This window comes from Cervus canadensis, chromosome 26 (assembly GCF_019320065.1).
Source record: "Cervus canadensis isolate Bull #8, Minnesota chromosome 26, ASM1932006v1, whole genome shotgun sequence".
Classification (NCBI taxonomy): Eukaryota; Metazoa; Chordata; class Mammalia; order Artiodactyla; family Cervidae; genus Cervus; species Cervus canadensis.
In genome coordinates, this window is record NC_057411.1 from 40,812,611 (window position 1) to 40,833,604 (window position 20,994).

At 47.1% G+C, this 20,994-nt stretch overlaps 1 protein-coding gene across 2 annotated transcripts in view; it reads left to right on the forward strand.

Annotated features, from left to right (window-relative positions):
• STX18 (syntaxin 18) overlaps positions 1-20,994 on the forward strand; it is a 108,599-nt gene that overhangs the window by 76,250 nt on the left and 11,355 nt on the right. For both annotated transcript variants that reach the window (XM_043447655.1, XM_043447656.1), the window contains exons 3-7: positions 1,758-1,873; positions 3,714-3,791; positions 3,948-4,014; positions 11,280-11,395; positions 19,546-19,634. In XM_043447655.1, the coding sequence (XP_043303590.1) occupies positions 1,758-1,873; positions 3,714-3,791; positions 3,948-4,014; positions 11,280-11,395; positions 19,546-19,634 (466 nt within the window). The remainder of the gene's footprint in view (positions 1-1,757; positions 1,874-3,713; positions 3,792-3,947; positions 4,015-11,279; positions 11,396-19,545; positions 19,635-20,994) is intronic.

Here is a 20,994-nt window from a genome sequence, read left to right on the forward strand (position 1 = left end):
AGGTCATTCTGAAAGTAGTTGGTTATTGATCCACTGATTTATCAGCCTACTAAATCCTAGGATTGCCGGTGATGATGGGGATTCAGCAGTGAACAAACAGACAAATGCCCCCACCTTTATGGAATGTGTATTTTGTAGGGGAAGATAGAAAAGAAACAAAATGAGTAAAACATAGAATGTTGGAGCACAGTATTTTAGGGGGAGTGGAGAAGGGAAGATAGAAACTGTCAAGGTGGATACAAGTGTATAAAGGTAGCTTATTAAGATGCAGGGACTTTGGGTAAACACCTGAAAGAAGTAAGCAGTCAGTTCATAGAGATCTTATCCAGGGAAAGGACATCCCGGGGAAGACAGCCAGCTAGTGTACGTCCTGGTGCAGGGGTACGGCTGTAATGTTCCAGGAAGTGCACAGAGGCCGGAGCAGCTGGAGCAGGGGGAGGTGGGCAGCTGAAGATATCCCAGAGAGGGCAGGAGCCAGAGCCTGTGAGTCGCCTTAAGGCTCGTGCAGCTCTTGTAAGGGCCTTGGCTTCTGCTCTTAGGTGGGAAGCACTGGACGTCTGTACGGAGGATTGATAGGATCTGACTTACTATATAACAGGAGCGGTAAGACTGGTGCATTAGAATCATCAGGGGAGGAGCTCGCCAGACACGACAGACGAGCTGGACAGCTGCGATTATGGTCCAGCCTTGGGATCCCAGTGACATGGCCCAGAGGGGTTAGCAGTGGGTGGGATAACAAGAGGTCAGATTCTGGAAGTGTTTTGAGGTTAGAGCTAATGAGATTTGTTAATGGATTAGTTGTGAACTGAAAGAGAAAAAGAGGTGCCAGGATGACCCAGGTTTGAGGCCTGAGCAGCTAGAAGGAATGGGATTGCCCGCAACACAAGTGGGAAGCAGGCTTGGAGTGGCTGCGGGCTCAGTGTGGGGCATATTTGCAATACAGATTAAACATCTGAATAGAGATACTGAGCCAGCAGTTAGATATATGCATCTCAAGTTCTAGAAGAGGTTCAGGCTAAAGATATAAATTTGGGACCCGTCAGTGTAAAGCTAACAACAAAAAAAACCCACTAGCCTAGCCGAACTCACCAAGGGAGCAGTGTGGACAACAGAGATATTCAGGGACTAAGGGTGGGCTATGCTTAGCCACTCAGTTGTGTCCGACTCTTTGCAACCCCATGGATTCTCATGGGTTGCCATGCCCTCCTCCAGGGGATCTTCCCAACCCAAGGAGTGAAACCAGGTCTTCCGCATTGCAGGTGGATTCTTTACTGTCAGAGGCACCAGGGAAACCCATGGGTAAAAGGTGTCAACAAAAAGCCTGAAAACCAACAGCCAGGGAGGTGGGAGGAAACCAGGAAAGAATGTGGTCAGGAGACAGGAGAAAGCAAATCAGGGAAGCGGAGCCACCAGCATTTCCAGTGGGTGGAAAGTACCTTGGGGGGAATGATGACCCCAGTGGTGACCTTAGAGAGTGACGACCATGGTGGGGGGATGAGGACAAAAGGCTGTTTGGACGAGGTCAAGAGAGAATGGTCAGGAAAATGGAGTTCAGGGCTGTAAGGTTCGTATGCGTTGGTTCCACTGTCTAGAGTGATCTCCCGCCTCTTAGTGTGGCCAGCTCCTCCTCATCCTTCAAGTCTCAGCTTAGTAGTCATTTCAACAGGGAGCTTTGTTCCCTTCACACCCCATCCAGACTCCACGTGTGGGCATTTGCTGCTGTCCCTTCATTTCATCCTCCTCTCTCTCTCCGTCAGTCATGTCATGTCTGAATACGGGAGAATGACAGACACAGAACGAGACCAGATAGACCAGGACGCTCAGACCTTCATGAGGACCTGCTCAGAAGCGATCCAGCAGCTGAGAACTCAAGGTGCGTCCCCTGACAGAGGCAGCCAGCAGCCGTCTCGCGATCACGTGCCACAGGATGCGTGTGGCACAGCCATTAAAGCTCGCTCTTGGGCTCTGATTTGGGTTTCAGTTTCAGAACTGAAAGTCTTCTTTTTCCTCATTAGTGTTTTAACCTAAGCTGTTAAAAATCATGCAAAGGCCATGATTCAAGTTAAACAGATGGGAAGAGGGAGGTGGAAAGGACCTCTCCAGACAGAACCAAGAGTTTACCTTGGGACCAGGGTCAGAGAAGATGACTCAAGTGTAGAGGTGTGTGCTGGTGTGCCTGTGTTCTGGGCGGTGTTGAGTAGGGCATCAGTTGATGGCATGTGAATGAGGACACATGAAGGTACCCTGAGCTCTCTACTTGGAGCATTAAACTATAGTGACAGACTCTCTCAGTGAAGAGGACAGCTCTGGGGCCTTGGCTGCGTATGCACCCACATGGGCTCCACATGTTCAGGCCATGTGGCCTTGGGCAAGTCACTTAGTCGCCCTGGGTCTCAGTTTCTTCATCTATAAAATGGAGACAATTATATGGCATATTTCTTGGGGTCAACCCAGGGATTGAACCCAGGCCTCCTGCATTGCAGGCAGACTCCTTACTATCTGAGCCACCGGGGAAGCCCATTCTTAGAGTCATCATGAAAATTAAATTCTCCTAGCACCTTCAGAACAATAGCTAGTCTTAGGGTTACTACTATCATCTTACTTTCATTGATGTTGAATTTTTACTGGGCCACTGAGATGGCTTCCCAAGTTAGGTGTCTTCCTTGATTCTTTTAATTTGCTTAATGAGATGCACGTTACGTTACATAGTGTAGAATTCCAGTGGCCAGATGCTGCTGTGCTCAGCCCAAGCTTTTGTTTGGGTAGCTTCCATTTGAACCCTGATGGACCACTGGAGAGTCTGATGAAAACTGTAGACTTAAAAAAAAAACGTGTAGACTTCCCTGCCACAAAGAAATACACACATGCATCAAATTTTGTGTATGATTTTATGAATCCTCTGAATTCCTCATGTGAACCTCAGGTTCAGCAACAGCCCTGTGGTAAAAACAGATCATGCCCCCTACCCTTAAGGACATTCATTGAGATACCTTGAAAATACATGCACATTAATACAATGAGGAATAAGTACCAAACCATGTGACCCTGGGCTCCTTACGGATTGCTCGTGTGTGAAACAGGCATAATCATAGTCGCCTTCTGCATTGTTGGGCCATTAGCAGTAATTTATGTAGGGTACTGGCAGGGTGCCTGCACACCGTAGGTACTCAGCCTCTACCAAAATGTAACTGGCGCAGACTCTAAGAAGTGATGATTCACAGGAGAAAGGCGTCCTCATGGCTCAGAGAGGCAAGGCTTCCGGGAGAAGGAAGGTGTCACTCAGTGTCTGAGGTGAGTGTGAGTGGCTGAGGGGAGAGGGCGGAGAAGCCCAAGCTGACAGGCAGCCGGGCAGGCAGAGGGGAGCGAGTGCTCCGAGTCTGATTTAAAACGTTCCTTGAAGGTCAGCTTGAGCATTGGATCCTGTTAACACGCACAGGGTCAGCTCTCAAGAAATGGCCCACGTCAAACACGATCCCTTCATAATAAACCATAAATTATTTGACTGTAGTTTTTCTGCAGGTTTAATCTTTTACTCTCGCAAAGCCTCATAAATCTCACTCTTTTAAAAATGAAATGTCGCTTGACACAGGACTTGTTTTATGGCTGTGTTTTTAAGAATACATCTAATAAAGAAGCTGTTGTAAGGAAGCTGATGAATTGTTCTTCAGTGTAATTGAATACAGAGTCCTGAATCTTGTCCTTTTCTGTTTCAGCGCACAAGGAGATACACTCTCAGCAAGTGAAGGACCACAGGACTGCTGTTTTGGATTTCGTTGAAGATTACTTAAAAAGTATTTCATTTTATCTTAAAGGTCACATGTGGCATTTCACAATAGGTGGGATGCAACCTTTAGCTTTGCTAGCTGAAGACTGTAATGTCTCACTGTATGTAACGATAGCTTTGCCTGAGAAGCGGTTTTAAACGGTCCCTGTTTTCCCTTGGACAGGAGTGTGTAAGCTTTACTCAGAACAGAGGGCCGTCCGAGTCAAGCGAGTGGTGGACAAGAAGAGATTGTGAGTATTGTCTTCACTGGTTCTCTCACTAACACCAGTAATGACAGGAACAGCTACTGAAGTTTGTAGATGACGATGACGATTTGGTTGCTAAGTCGTGTCCGACTCTTGGTGACTCCATGGGCTGTAGCCCACCAGGCTCCTCTGTCCATGGAATTCTCCAGGCAAGAATACTGGAGTGGGTTGCCATTTCCTTCTCGAGGGGATCTTCCCGACCCAGGAGTTGAACCTGGGTCTCCTGCACTGCAGGCAGATTCTTTACTGACTGAGCTATGAGGGAAGCCCAAAGTTTGTAGAGCTCGATGCTTGTAAAGCTTCAGTTTCCTCACTGACTGCTGTGACCAGGATTCTCTGAGCACGTACCGTGCTGGACACTTTTCTAGCTCACAGCAGCCCCAGGAGGCAGGTACTGCGATGACCCTCATCTTACACATGGGGAGGCTGAGGCTCGGGAAGTGCGGTGACTCACCCACGTCCCTTAGCCAGGAGGTGGCAGAGCTGGAATTTGAGTCTATATAGAGAGACGTACATATATTGGTCAGTTGATTTTCCACAAAGGTACAAAGCGATTTTAGTGGAACAAGGATGGTCTTTTTTAACATGAGTGCTAGAACAATTGGATATCCTTTGCTGTTCATTGTTTGTTGTTGTTCAGTCCCTAAGTCATGTCCGACTCTGCAGCCCCATGGACTGCAGCATGCCTGGCTTCCCTGTCCTTCACCATCTCTCCCAGAGTTTGCTCAAACTCATGTCCATTGAGTCAGTGATGCCATCCACCATCTCATCCTCTGTCATCCCTTTCTCCTCCTGCCCTCAATCTTTCCCAGCATCAGGGTTTTTTGCAATGAGTTGGCGTGGCCAAATTATTGGAGCTTCAGCTTCAACATCAGTCCTTCCAATCAATATTCAGGGTTGATTTCCTTTAGGATTGACTAGTTTGATCTTCTTGCAATCCAAGGGACTCTCAAAAGTCTTCTCCAACACCGCAGTTGGAAAGCATCAATTCTTTGGTGCTCAGCTTTCTTTATGCTCCAACTCTCACATCTGTACATGACTACTGGAAAAACCGTCACTTTGACTGTATAGACCTTTGTCAGCAAAGTGATGTCTCCTCTTTTTAATATGCTGTCTTGGTTTGTCATGGCTTTTCTTCCAAGGAGTAGTGAGTGGTTAACACATGTTAACTTGTACTGTTATCTGCTATTAAGCATTTGCCATGTGTTAGGCAGTATGTTTATTTCATTTAATCCTCACAGCTGCTTTGTTAGTAATTATTAGTATCTCATTTTATAGAGGAAATCGAGACTCGGGAAATTTGGGTTACTTGCCCAGTGTCACACAGCTGAACTCAGATTTGAAGGTCAGATTAACCAGGGTTATCTCAAATGATGGGCTTTGTGTTGGAGGTTGAATAAAAATAATCTGGGTAAAGGATCAGAAAGGAAGAATGGTTCAGGCAGGAGGGCAGGCAGAGTGTTTGCCCAAAGCAGGTCCCAGAGGAGAAAGAAGGGCTCTGATGGTGTGCGGTGTGCCTAGAGATGGGGTGTGGTCACTGGGTCTCATGCCCACCTGAGAGAGATGCTAACTTCTGCTTCCTGATCCCAGGCAGTCCCTTGAGACTTAGCAGGTCCCTTGAATAAGGTAAGAAGGGGGCTCTTGCTGCTGCCTCCTCAGCTCCTGGTTCTCAGCAGAGGTTTGGACAAATTAAGATCAGTCAGATGGGAATTGTTCTCATTTAGGCTGTGAAGTTCAGCCTCATCTCCTGTCAGACAGCTGCCCTGTGCCAGTTACTTTGAGCAGAGGCCCCTGAGGGAAATAACCGTGTGACCTGCCTCAGTGTATTCCAGCCCTCCCTTCGAGTCCTGTCCTCTCCTTGCCCCAGAAGGCCCCTGCCTAAAACAGATGTATACTCGGGGCACTCCCTCTCTCCAGCGCCTTACAAAGCTGACCTTCACAGCACGACATTCCAGGCCCATAATGCTTTGTTCTTTCACTTGGCCCCCATGGATTTATGCTCTGACCAAAGCTGACTACTTGTGTCCTTTGACATTCTTGTGCCTTCATCCTTTCTGATTTCTTTGCCTTGAGTGCCCTTCATAAGTACACACTTAAGTTCTCTGTCCCTCTTCCCCCACTCAGGCAACCCACCACAGTAGTTTGATAACACCTGAACTGGTCTAAACCCTGTTCAGAGACAGGAGTCCCCTGATCAAACAGCAATATCAAACTGCCATAAATGCTTATTCTTCATTTTTGTACTTACTCATAGCAGACCAGTAACAAACAGTTCATAGTCTCATACTGGTCTGTGGATCACACTTGAGTAGCACTGGCCTGAAAATCACTCAGTATGAAGTACATGCCCAGTAAATATCAGTAAGTGTGAAGATGGCTTAGATGATGTGATGCATTTCCTGCTCTGGAGGAGTCCAGGGGAGTCCAGGAGACCTGTGCCCTGGTGGACACCTTAGTCCGACAGCCATCCTTGAAAGGAGAGTGCCGCAGTACTAGGGATCAGTGTGCGTTGTCTCCTTTCTACCTAGAGCCTTTGTTGAGAGCATTGTTATTGTTGTTCAGTCACTCAGTCGTGTCCGACTCTTTCCTACCCCATGGACTGCAGCACGCTAGGCTTCCCTGTCCATCACCAACTTCCAGAGCTTGCTCAAATTCATGTCCATTGAGTCGGTGATGCCATCCAGCCATCTCATCCTCTGTCGTCCCCTTCTCTTCCTGCCCTCAGTCTTTCCCAGCATCAGGGTCTTTTCCAATGAATCAGTTCTTCGCATCAGGTGGCCAAAGTACTGGAGCTTCAGCTTCAGCATCAGTCCTTCCAATGAATATTCAGGACTGATTTCCTTTAAAATTGACTGTTTTGATCTCCTTGCTCTTTGGAATAGTTACCACTTTTCTCTAATATTTGTGTAGGGCTTTATTTAAGGTTTTCAAAGAACTTCTTTGACGTAATTTCTTGTTTCAGACCTGGAAAAACTGTTTTCCTCCCCCTCCTCTCTATCCTTCTGTTCCTCCCAAATTTTATATAAAATCCTAGAGTTTTTCAAATAAGGGACCTGGAAACAGATGTTGGCCAGGTGGAAACTGTTTTGATTGCAGTTATGAAATGCTCAGCTTTCAGTTAGAGAAATCAATTAAAGTAAATCATGGAACATAAACTGATCTTTCTGATGACTTTTTAAAAATTGCAGTTTTCAAATTGCCTCCAACTAGTTAATTTGTAATTTCCCTGAGGATTTCAATAGACATTCTGTGTATAATTAGATCTGTTTTTATCACTTAAAAAAAAAAGCGCTCAACTTCATCTAAGTCTGCTGCATTGCAGTCTTTTGTTCATTTTGAATTAAAAACTGGCACATTAGCATACTCTGGACACAAAGGGTGACAGATATTAGTGGAACCCTTTATTTAAAAGTGAGTTAAGCCCCTCTCCTTCCTGAACAATTAAGTCCTGCAGCAATGGAGTGGGTCAGAGTAAGGGGGGATGTCCACAGCTATGGGGATGTTTTCCAGGGCAGCTCAGAGTCTGAGCAAGCTGAGGAGGGCTGGCTCAGCATGGGCAGTAGGAGCCTTAGCCAGGACAGGGGACAAGTGGCAGTGGAAGAGGCAGATAGGTTGTGTGCAGGGGGATCGATCAAATAATAAACGTATAAGGATATTGGAAGCCAGGTTCAGACTCTCAGGGGAGTGAAAGGAAAATTGGATTAGAATGAACAGGACTGGTGTGAACTCATGGTTTTCAATTTACATAGGTGGACATAGAAATGAAATGTGGTCTTAAACATGTGTGCGTGTCTAGGTCTGCAAAAGCAGACAGATTTTTCTGGCTCTGTCCGCTGAGAAGGCCTGGACACACTGACATCCCGGAGGCAATAAGCGTGTTTAGTGCTCAGATCTTGGCTTCTAAACAGCAATTTCAGCTTCCAGGAACCGGGGCTTCTTGCAGAAATGGCTGAGTCTGGGGCTGGGTCAGGGAAAGTATAAAATGAACTTGGAGCATGTTGTTGTACCAGAAAACAAGGGAAGGCTGAGAGAGTGATGGGGGCCTGCAAAAAGGACATAAACCAGTTTGAAAGCTGCCAGTGACCAAATTAAAGACAATCTGAGCATCAAAATAAATGATAGCAGATTATAACCCATTAATAAACTAGGGCATCATGAGCCCATCTGGATGGGAATATGTCTCCTGCGTTAGCAGGCACGTTCTTTTCCACTCGCATCACCTGAGCAGCCCAGGGTGTCAGGTTGCCACATACTAAATCCCAAAACTAATCTCTGAGGTAGAATGTTAGGGAGTAAGTAATGAATAATCATATTTATACATTTAATGTTAAATAGGATAGACCCTTGTTTTGTGTTTTTCTTTTCAGTTATGGTTTCAACTGGCTTTTTTGCTTAACCAATTTTTTATCCATGGTGTGTTTATCCAAAGTTTTTTCTTCTTTATTAACGAATAGCATTGTACTGCATGAATTTACCACAGTTGGTCTATCCATTCTCCTGTTGGTGGACATTTGAGTTGTTTCTACTGTTTTGGCTGTTATGGATAAGGATGCCATGAACATTCTTGGATAGATCTGTGTGTGGATATATCTTTTCATTGTTCTTGTGTAAATACCTAAAAGTAGAGCTGCTCTGTCAACGTGGAGATGTTTCTTAAGCTGAGGAGCTGTCTTAGGTTTTCCAAAGTGGCCTTACTATTTTACCCTCCTACCAGCAGTGTGTGAGAGTTAGTGTTGCTCCCTGTGTTCACCAGGGTTTGAAGATGGTGACTTTTTTAAGCCATTCTAGTGGCAGTGTCACAGTGTCTCACTCTGGTTTTGTTACCCCATGTTGTTGACACCTTTTCCTCTGCTCTGTTGACCATTTGTGTGTCTTCTGTGACATTCTGTTCATCTTTGTGCATATCTGTGATACTTAGAATGTCAAATGTGTTTTTCTAAGACGGCTGAACCCAAACATCGCATCCCACATGGTCTTAATTAAAATGTGATTTTGTTCTTGCTTCACTGAGAGGGAGGTGTATGGTCTGTGTTCCCTCTCCTTGCACCTGAGTGGACCGTTGCAACTGCCTGGACAGTGGGCATGACAGAAATGACGGTTTGTTGTAAACGGAGGCTGAGACTGTTATAAAAGGCACTGGAGCTTCTGCTGTGGTCTCTGAGACTGCTTGCTCTAGGGGAAGCCAGCTACCATGCCCAGTGACACATTGACGTGCCCACGAGAAAGAGACAAGGCTCCTGCCAGCACCGTCTCCCAGCCGTGAGAATGAACCTCCTGGGAAGGGACTCCTCCGGCCCCAGGCAGGCCTGCAGGTGGTGGGCCCTCCGCCCCATGGCGGGGCCTGTGTGAGTCAGATCCTCCCGGCCAAGCTGCTCCCGGATTCCTGGCCCCAGAAACACCGACAGATGGTGAGAGTGAAAATGGTGGTCTCTCAGTCCCGTCTGACTCTTTGCAAGCCCATGGACTGCAGCCCACCAGGCTCCTCTGTCCACGGGATTATCCTGGTGAGAAGACTGATGTGGGTGGCCGTTTCTTTCTCCAGGGGATCTTCCTGACCCAGGGATTGAACCCAGGTCTCCTACACTGCAGGCAGATTCTTTACCACTGAGCCACCATAAGTGGTTGTTATTGTTTCAAGGTGTATACATTTTAGAGTGGCTGTTATTCCGCCTCAGTAACTGGAGCCTTTAGTGTGATTGATAATATAATTACTCAACAGTTCTTTTGTTACTGTTGTAGAGGAGCAGTTCCTTAACAGCCTTTCTTAGAACACTAGTCTTTTGAAAAAAAAAAAAAAAAAACCCATGAAAATGGCCTCTGTGGTCAGGTTATTGGGAAGAGACATCCTTTTTGGAAATTCAGTGTGTGTTTCGGTATATGTGGCTCTGGAAAGTTGCAGAGTCAAGTACCCATCCAGCTTTGCCTCCACTCTCTCAGCCTCTCTTGGTCACTGCATTCCCTTCTCACAGAACCTGGTGGACAGAACCTCCTCCTCACGGGGCAGTTAGTTGTTCAGAGTGTGGCCTCCAAGATGGGTTCCCTGAGGCCACATCCCAGCCCTACTATGTACTCACTGTTTGGCCCAAGCAAGTTTCTTGAGTTCCCCGCCCCTCACTTTCCTCTGTGAAAAGACCATTAATACTAGTAACTGCCATAGGGATGTATGGCATTAACTTAAGTTTATGCATATAAAGGTGCTTAGAAGAGTGCCCAGTACCCGATAAGCCCTTAATAAATGTTAGCTGGCATTAGTAATATCATCCTGATACGCATTTGCATTGTTCTTTTTTAGTCTTTCTGCCTCATAACATGGAAGTTATCATGGGTCTTTTTTAGCAATCTGCCTACAGTTTTCATAGTGCTGTATGAGTTCCAATACAAGGCCCCTTAACCAAATTTTTCTCCTCTTATTAACGATGCACTGAGAATTATAAAGCATCCATTCATTCACCCTATGTTTATTAAACACCGAATGCCACACACTCCTCTCGAACCCAGGGCCGCACAGCAGCCATGACTTACAAAGTCAGGGGCCCTGCTCCCAGAGCACATACTCCAGTGGAACGAGACAGGCAGTAAACAAACGAAGGGGCAAGATCATCCCAGCCTGCAGTGACTGCTGGGAAAAAGACAGGCGCTGGGGCACAGCGTGGCAAGAGGAGGCCTTCTGTAGGCAGGAGAGTGAGGCAAGGTGGGTGAGATTTCGCCTGGCCCTGGGGATGGAAGAGAATACACTGTTGGAACAAGCCCCGGGCCAGGGCGGGCGATGAGGCTGAGGGACCTGAGACCAGGCCTTGCTCCCTGTGGGTGTGTGAAGACTCCCGCTTTTTACAGTTCAGTTTTAAGATGTTACTTATGTATCATGTGTGTTATGTAACATGTGCGTGTATGTATTCAACCCCGCTTCTGCATTGGCACAAGACGACCAGCTCTTGGGTTTGTTGAACTTGGAGCGGTGGGCTGGCCCTTGCTGACACGCATCGCGTGTGGGGTCAGGAGGTAGGGTGGGTTCCTGCGTCCTTTCCTTTGGTGCCTGCTGACGGCACTCCTCCAGCTGCGGGCTCTGGCCGGGGAGTGCCGACTGCCATGTAATAAGCGCCCCCCTTGAACTGTGTCAGGACGGTCGCTGGGCCCGGGGCCGTGGTTCTGCTCTCCGGCTGAGGGCGCAAGGCAAGGGTGACTCCTCTCTGTTTTCTGGTGGAATCCTGCTGTGTAAGTAAATGATATGACTGCTGATTTTTCATCTTTAGGTCTAAACTGGAACCAGAACCAAACGCAAAGACAAGAGAATCCATGTCTTCTGAGAAAGTTTCACAGAGCCCATCAAAAGACTCTGAAGAAAAACCTGTCCCTGAAGATTATACAGGTATGAGTTAAAATTGTGCCTTGCGTCTCTTCCTTATGACATATGGGCCAAAATACAAAGCAGAACAAGAAGGACCACAACCCCGGACATCTTGTGGTGCTTGCATTTGCATGAAGGGAAGGAAACATGGAAGCAGCAGCCTTTTTTTGGTCACAGCTGGATCTTAATGACCACTTCAAGGGTGGGGTGGGAGGGTCCCCTGGTCACCTGGGGGCCAGCAGGGTCTAAAGAAAGGGCCTGAGTCTCCACTCACCAGTGGGGTGAGGACTGGAACCTTAGAACCCGGAGGAAACATCAGCGATCTCTGCTTGTCAGTCTCACGAACGGTAGGGCGCTGCCTCCCCTGCACCCGTGTCAGCACTGACCTTACGTGGACCTGACCATCCTGCCTCGGGTGGAGCGTGTGATGTCAGCAGGCTCCGTCAGCCAGCTGAGGCAGTGTAATGCACGTCTGGATTTATATGCTTCCTGTCTTCATGTTTGCTGGCCTGCCTGTAACTTAACAGCACCCCCTGACACACGGAGGATAAACACAGTGTCTCTGTAAAGCCTGTAGCACAGGCGAGTATACAGAGTGCTGCTGAGAACGTCTTAAGTCCCTGTGTCTGGCCAGGGTGGCCGCGTGTGTAGGGGATGCGTGCTTACTGTGCTGTATACCTCAGAGCTGGGCAGCAGGGTGAGTGCTTGCTTTACGTGGATCCCAGGATGCCAAGGCCCGCGAGTCTCCTCGCCTCCTCCCCTCACCCTCCTCCCCTCGCCTCCTCCCCTCACCCTCCTCCCCTCGCCTCCTCCCCTCACCCTCCTCCCCTCGCCTCCTCCCCTCACCCTCCTCCCCTCGCCTCCTCCCCTCAGCCGCCTCCCCTCACCCTCCTCCCCTCGCCGCCTCCCCTCGCCTCCTCCCCTCACCCTCCTCTCCTCGCCTCCTCCCCTCACCCTCCTCCCCTCCGCCTCCTCCCTCACCCTCCCTCCCCTCACCCTCCTCCCCCGCCTCCTCCCTCACCCCCTCTCCCCTCCTCCCTCGTCTCCTCCCCTGACCCTCCTCCCCTGACCCTCCTCCCCTCCCCTCCTCCCTCGCCTCCTCTCCCATCCTCTCCCAGTGGCACTCGGTTACTGCACGCCTCCCAGGTGCTAGCGGGCTACTGTACTGAACCTTCATAGACGTCACCACCATCCTTACAGCAGCCCTCTCAGGTGGATTTCATGAACTTGTTTTTTCTTAAGATGAGCCTTCTGAAGGGCTCTGAGAGGACCGTTGCATAGAGGACTACGTTTGGGCAGGGTCCCTCCGGGTGCTTTGTTGAAATACATTGTTCAGGGGCTCAGGAAGCAAAATAGGGATAGTTAAGAGGCTGCTAAAGTCTCCCAGAAACAAGATGATGGCAGATCACATTAAGCATGGGTAGCCAGGGCATGGGGGGAAAAGGGGAGAATTCTGGATATATTTTGAAAGTCGAGCACAGAATCTGCTTCCTGGATGTGGGGCGTGAGGAGGAGACGGGTCAAGGAAGGCTGCTGTGGTTGTTCACAGTGGGAAGAAGGTGGCTGCCCTTCACTGAGATGCGGGAGGCTGAGGAGGGACAGGCTAGGGACTGCCTGGCACAGAGCTTGAACAGGGAGTTGGGTTTATGTATCTAGAGGCCAGAGGACAGGTCTGTAGATCACATGAGACAGGCTGGGATCCCCAAGGAATGAGGGTTGGTGGAAAGAGGATGAGGGGCTATGCCTCCTGCCACTTGCGGTCTTCCCTGCTGTTTCTCCCCAGCACTTGTCTCTACCCTTCTATGTTTTACTCATTTATACTCTTTATGTTCTGTCTTCCCAACTAAACCTAATTCCACGAGGACAGAATTTCTGTATGTGCTTTGTTCACTGTTGTAACACTGGTACCCAGAACAATACCTGGCACATAGGAGGTGCTCACTAAACCTTTGTTCAAAACAATGAATGAAAGAATGAGTAAATGGAAGAATGAGTGAAGACTCTATCTGGAACACTGACTGCTTTTAGTTGCCGTGGAACTATATCCTGAAGCAAAAGGAACTTAACACCTCTGGGTGGTAGAAAGCAAATGGTCAGAGTGGAAGAGCGCCACTCCTCACAGTTTATGTTTTTATCTTAAAGTCACTGTTTGGATAGTTTATAATCATGCAGCTATCTCCTGACTGAGCCGTCTCCACAAAATATTCTGAGAGCACGCTGCTGCTTAGCTTCTGGCCAGCACACGTGTAGGAGCCAAGTGGTGTGAAGGGTGTCTCTCTGGAGGCCGTCAGCGTCCCAGCTGCAGCAGTTAGTGGCACTGCCAAGCACCAGTTCCCCCACTTTCTAAACGCAGGCCCCTGCGTCTCGGGACTCTCCCCCCTCCCCCCCCCCACCACTTGGTCAGGCGTCTCTCTCCCCCCAGGCATCCTGGCCCCTGCTGCCACTGGCCTCACTGTCCCCACAGCTCCACCCGGCCTCTCTTTTGTCCGTGGTCGTTAGCTGACACCTATTTCACGGTCATCTCTCTCCTGGTTACATACAGTCCCAAAGGGTCATAAAATCTGAGTTTGTGCGCATTAAAAATGTGCACACTTTATGTACAAGTTGCTGCATGTATAACAAGCTTTCTCTGCTTCATTTTGTCTGTTTTCCCTGAAAGAAAGTTTTGCTGTTGTGCACCCCGCCTTTATCCATTTCCTCTGCATGGAGATGTGCCATCCCTCCTCCTGAGGTGAGGGAGGGGGAAGCACTTGGTTGCAGCAGGATGTCACGGAAGGACTGTGAACCTTGGTTTCACACAGTCTGGCCACTGTCCTGCACTTGGACAAGTTACTTCAGCTCTGAGCCACCACTTTTTTACAGTATCACGTAACCACGGTTTCTTGTGAGCACTTCAGGAGCCTGGTATGAAGGGCCGAGCAGTGCCTGGCACGTTGGTTTGTGGAGCCAGCTATGAAGAGATCCATTGCTTGACTCTGAGGTTTGGCAGGATTGTTTTTCAGATGAACACTGGGAGTCGATTAATAGGCTGACCAAGATAGTAGAGGCAATTAGGAAGGAAGAATTTTCTATTTATAAGCAGCCTGGTATTGTATATAGAAAAGTTTAAGAGATCCACCAATAAAAGAGAAGTAGTAAATGAGTTTCAGCAAAGTTGCAGGATACAAAACCAGTATACAAAAATTTCATTTCTGTATACTCAGTGAACAATCCAGAAATGAAATGTAAAAAGCAGGAATTCCCTTATGATAGCATCAAAAAGGATAAATTAAACAAATGTGTAAGGCTTATACTTTGAAAGCTACAAATCATTGTTGGAAGAAATTTAACATGATCCAAATAGACGTAACAGAAGCAGAAGATATTAAGAAGAGGTGGCAAGAATACACAGAAGAACTATACAAAAAAGGTCTTCATGACCCATATAACCACGATGCTGTGATCACTCACCTAGAGCCAGACATCCTGGAATGCAAAGTCACCTGGGCCTTAGGAAGCACCACTACAAACAAAGTTTTTGGAGGTGATGAAATTCCAGTTGAGCTATTTTAAATCCTAAAAGATGATGCTGTGAAAGCATACTCAATATGCCAGCAAATTTGGAAAACTCAGCAGTGGCCACAGGACTGGAAAGGGTCAGATTTCATTCCAGTCCCAAAGAAAAGCAATGCCAAAGAATGCTCAAACTGCCACACAGTTGCACTCATCTCACATGCTAGCAAAGTAATGCTCAAAATTCTCCAAGCTAGGCTTCAACAGTATGTGAACCGTGAACTTCCAGATGTTCGAACTGGATTTAGAAAAGGCAGAGGAACCAGAGACCAAACTGCCAACATCCATTGGATCATCGAAAAAGCAAAAGAGTTCCAGAAAAACATCTACTTCTGCTTTATTGACCATGCCAATACCTTTGACTGTGTGGATCAGAACAAATTGTGGAAAATTCTTCAAGAGATGGGAATATCAGACCACCTTACCTGCCTCCTGAGAAATCTGTATGCAGGTCGAGAAGCAACAGTTAGAACTGGACATGGAACAACAGACTGGTTCCAAATAGGGAAAGGAGTACGTAAAGGCTGTATATTGTCACCCTGCCTATTTAACTATACATGCAGAGTACATCAAATGAAATGTTGGGCTGGATGAGGCACAAGCTGGAATCAAGATTGCCAGGAGAAATGTCAGTAACCTCAGATATGCAGATGACACCACCCTTATGGCAGAAAGCGAAGAATTAGAGAGACTCTTGATGAACATGAAAGAGGAGAGTGAAAAAGTTGACTTAAAACTCAATATTCAGAAAACTAAGATCATGGCATCTGGTCCCATCACTTCATGGCAAATAGATGGGGGAACAATGGGAACAGTGACAGACTTTCTTTTCTTGAGCTCCAAAATCACTGCCAATGGTGACTGCAGCCATGAAATTTAAAGACGCTCCTTGGGAGAAAACCTATGACCAACCTAGATAGCATATTAAAAAGCAGAGACATTACTTTGCCAACGAAGGTCTGTCTAGTCAAAGCTATGGTCTTTCCAGTAGTCATGTATGAATATGAGAGTTGGACTATAAGAAAGCTAAGCGCCAAAGAATTGATGCTTTTGAACTGTGGTGTTGAAGAAGACTCTTGAGAGTCCCTTGTACTGCAAGGAGATCCAACCAGTCCATCCTCAAGGAGATCAGTCCTGAATATTCATTGGAAGGACTGATGCTAAAGCTGAAGCTCCATTATTTTGGCCACCTGATGCGAAGAACTGACTCAGTAGAAAAGACCCTGATGCTGGGAAAGATTGAAGGCGGGAGAAGGAGTTAATAGAGGATGAGATGGTTGGATGGCATCACTGACTAGATGGATATGAGTTTGAGTAAGCTCTGCGAGTGAATAATGGACAGGGAAGCCTGGCGTGCTGCAGTCCATGGGGTCGCAAAGAGTCGGACACAACTGAGTGACTGAACTGAACTGAAACAAATAAAAGGGGGCTTCCCTGGTGGCTCAGATGGTAACAAATCTGCCTGCAACACAGGAGACATGGGTTCAATCCCTGGGTCGGGAAGATCCCCTGGAGAAGGAAATGGCAACCCACTCCAGTATTCCTGCCTGGAGAATCCCATGGACAGAGGAGCCTGGAGGGCTGCAGTCCATGGGGTCACACAGAGTTGAATACGACGGAGCGACTCACACGCAAACAAATAGAAAAGCATCTCAAGTTAATGAATCAGAAAAATTAATGTCATTAAGATGGCAGTACACCACAAAATGATCCACAATTTCAGTGCATTCCTTATAAGAATCCCAGCTGATTTCTTTGTGAAAATTGACAAGTTGATTCTAAAATCATGAGGAAATGCAAGGAACTCAAGAAAATCAAAGTGTCGTGAAAAAGAACAAAGTAGGAGGACTCACACTCTTCCCTATTTCAAAACCAACAACAGAGCAATAGTGATCAGGACGGGGTACCTGCACAAGCATGGGCATGGATTAATGGGACGGAACTGAGAATCCAGAGGTAAAACCATGCGGCTCTGGTCAGTTGATTTCCTTCAAGTGGGCAAGAATAGTCTCTTTAACAAATGGTGCTGGGAAAATTGGATATCCACATTGCAGAAGAACAAAGATTGACACTTGAGTCATACCATTTATTAAAACTAACTCAGAATAGACCAAAGGCCTTTACAGAGCTAAAACCTTAAAACTTACCAAGAAAACAAAAAACAAAAAACCAACCATAGGGCTAAATCTTCCTGACCTCAGATTTGACAAAGAATTAACAAGGAAAGAAAGTGAAAAAAGCCCATGGAACAGGAGAAAATACTTGAAAATCACATACCTAATAAGGGATCTGTATCTAGAACGTGGAAAGGATTTTTACAAGTCAGTAAGAAAATGATAACTCAATTTTTAAATGGGCAGAGTGGACTTGAGGAGGTAGTGGTGGCCCTGAGAAATGAGTCTGGACCTGAAAAGTGGGGGAAGCTTAGAATGTTCCAGGCAGAGGGAACAGCATGAGTAAGTCCTCAGAGGCCACAAAGCACAGGTCAGTGGAGGAGAGCACTTCTGGGTGAGTAAAACTCACAGAAAGGGGAGGAGGAGTAGACCTTAAGGTCAGGGGAGCCAGAATGCAGAGGGCCTTGAGTGCTGGACCGTGGAGTCGGGACTTGAGTCTCTCGGCATTGGGGCAGGCTGGAGGCCTGGGCAGAGCACTGGTGTTTGGGGCGCCATGTTCAAGTTGATTCTTATCTGCTGCAGGTCAGGATGGCGCCAGGTGGCTGCAAAGGCGAGCATGAGTTCTCTTAACAGACTTTCCATTCTAGCTCAGAGTGGTTCCTACTTGATTCTGATGTGAATGATGTTACTGTTTCTAATTTTGGTGTTCTTATCCTTAAAACACAAAGAAGCTCAAGATGGATACCATAATGAGGTCAAGTATGATGTAGAGGCTAGAGAAGGGAATAGCAATCCGCTCCAGTGTTCCTTCCTGGAGAATTCCATGGACAGAGAAGCCTGGGCTCTGGCAGGGTTGGGATGTACATGTATCATTTATAAATACGATGATAGTTCCTGGCAAAAAAAAAACCAAAAAACAGCCATTTTCTAAAAACTTGCACAGAGTCATGCATGACATGGAGTTTTTTGTGATGACATATCCAGAATAATAACTGTACTTTGTACACAGGTCTGCCTAATCTGCTTTCTCTAAATTGGCGCCATCATTATGTTCTTTTCCCTTATCAGTCTCCAGACAGAAACTCTGGACTTCTGCCTGTCTCAGTGGGGCTGAGAGCAGCCATGGGAATTTACTGAGATCCGGGAGGAAAAGAAGCGGTATTTGCCTTTAAGTACTTGATGGCCCACTGATAAGCCCAGAAGCGCTGCTGAGACAGCAGCCAGAGTCACCTGCAGAAAGAAGGACCCCATTACAGCCTCCACCCAAGAGTGATACTCCCGCGTCCACCCACCCCCCTGCTCCCAGCCCACCCCCAGAGGAGCCGCACAGGCCTCACCCTCAGGGTCCCAGGTGGCACAGCCCCTTCTGGGAGCTGTGCTGTTGGTCTGCTCTCTCAGAGGTCTGGTCCGTGTTTATATGATCATGATGAAAACATGCTCTAGATTAAAACGTTCCTACACCACCAGTCAGCAGTCTGTTCCCAGCTTCCTGTCCTGAAATACACCAGACTGCACCAGAGCATGGACTGGCATACATACTAGCAGAAGTTCAAGGTTTATCAGTGGAGTTACAGTTACACAGAGAATTCGTTACAGTGGAATATCATGCAGCAATTTAACAGAATGAGGTAGGAACTTCCCTGGTGCTTCAGTGGCTGACTCTAAGCTCCCAGTGCAGGGCGTTCAGGTTCCATCCCTGGCCAGGGAACTAGACCCCAGGTGCCAGAACTAAGAGTTCACATGCTGCAACTAAAGATCCCACAGCTGCAGCTAAGACCTGGTGCAGCTACATAAATAGATACTTTAAAATGAAAGAACAAGGGAGATCTATGTGGAGCAACATAGGAAAATTCCCAAGATGCACTGTGAAGTTATAAAAGCCAAGTTTTAGAACAATATGTTACCATTGATATACCTGTGAAAAGCAAACTATTAATACCACACTTGCAAAACTATAAATTGTTTCTAGGCTGACGTGGGGGCAGGGGAGGCAGGGAATTGCTTATCTGTATGTGAACGTGCGAGAGAGCCTGCGAGGCCCAATCACAGCACCAATGAGTGGTTATTTCGGGGAGGGAAGGGGATGAGGGATGGTGTGTTGTTTCCTGTATTTTAATGAAATATAGGAAACATTTTAATGAAATTGCCCATACATTTGACAGTCTTTAAAAAGCAGAGGGGAGGGATGTAAGTGTGTATGTGTTTTGAAGTAAAGTCCACTTGAAAACTGGTCCTGAAAAACGTCCATTTGGTTTGTGACCATTGCTGAGATCACAGCAGTACTGAAACTGTATGTGGGTCCCCTTTCGACACACACACACAAAGCGTGGATCCAAACACTGTAAAGAATCACGCCACAGAACTTGAATATTAACCAGGAGATAATCGAATATGGACAAAGCTCTACAATTCTGCTTCATCTCAGGTTTTTCAATATGCTTGCCTCCTAAGCCAGCCTGTTCTAAAGTGAATATTTTGCTTTCTGTCTGTTTATTTTTTAAACAGAAAAGATTCCAGTTGAAGCACAACCTGAATTGGGAAACTGGGGAGATGGCAAAGGTGAAGATGAGTTATCCCCAGAAGAAATACAAATGGTAATGCTATTCTCTTCCTAATTGTGTATTTTTAACTAGTTTTAATAAGAATATTTCATTGAATAGAAGGTCACCCTAAATGCTCTTACCCTTATTTTTATACTGAATTTTAAAAATTATAAATAGTTTAGATACAATTTTCCACTTGATTTCCTAATTCTTAGTACACTTTTCATATGCTTTAAATTTACAATAGCATAATTAAGGAAGAAATTGCCTTAAAATAACATAACTAATGTTAGATGTCTTTTTGGCAGCAGTAAAATAGTCTTCTAAATGAATCTTTTATAATCACTGCTATGGTGCTTTATAATTGTTTGACTTGCTGGTATATGATAATGTGAAGAAAGTATAAGTAATGACTGCAAATGACAAGAACCACTTTAACTGCTAATACACCTTTTAGTTACCCATCCTCTAGTTGCCAATGGCAGCTTATCATCTCTGGTTGGATTTCAAAAGAGAAGTGATAGACCTGGTCAGAGCCCAGTCTGGTCCATTGACAGCAGGGCCTGGAGCAGGGGCGGGGGTGCTGGGCCATGCCCTCGTGTGTGTGTGTGTGTGTGTGTGTGTGTGCGCGCGCGCAGAAAAAGGGCTGGGGTATGCGTACTGCACTCATGGCAGGATCAGAGGGCCACATTGGGTGGCAGCTGCTGCTCACTGCTCACTGGGGCAGGGGCGGGGGTGCTGGGCCATGCCCTCGTGTGTGTGTGGCACGCAGAAAAAGGGCTGGGGTATGCGTACTGCGCTCATGGCAGGATTGGAGGGCCACATTGGGTGGCAGCTGCTGCTCACTGGAGCCTCATACATGCTTTATACTTGGGGCTGTTTCACAAACATTCGTTCTCTTGGATGAGCAGTTTCCCCTTAAATCATCGCAGAAGCGTGACACTGATTCCAGTGATGATACCATTAGCCACGACTTTCCTGGGACTTGCTCTGGGGGCGCTCTCTCAGAGGCTGTGGGACTCTTTTGAACAAGAGGCAGAGCTCCCTGTGTCCTTGATAGACAAAAATAATTCTGAGCCCAGGAAGTAACTTGGATACCTTAAAGCGGCCTGCCAGGCCCCTGCTCCTGTCATGGTCCAGATGCACCTCCGATTTGGGGAAAGTGCTCGGTGTTCCCCAGTCCAGCAAGCATGCCTCCCGAAGGCCTGCACACGACTCCAAGCAGCAGTCCTCGCTGGCCAATCCAGTCGGGAGAGGTTGAGGGTGACGCCCAGGGCGGGCAGTGAGGGCAGAGATGAGAAATGGGAAGTGGGCAGGACTTCGTGATCTGGGGAGGACAGCCAGGCGTGAGAGAGAGAGAGGAAAAGAGCCGGGAGCTTTCTAACGTGGGGACGCAGGATGCCGGCAGTCA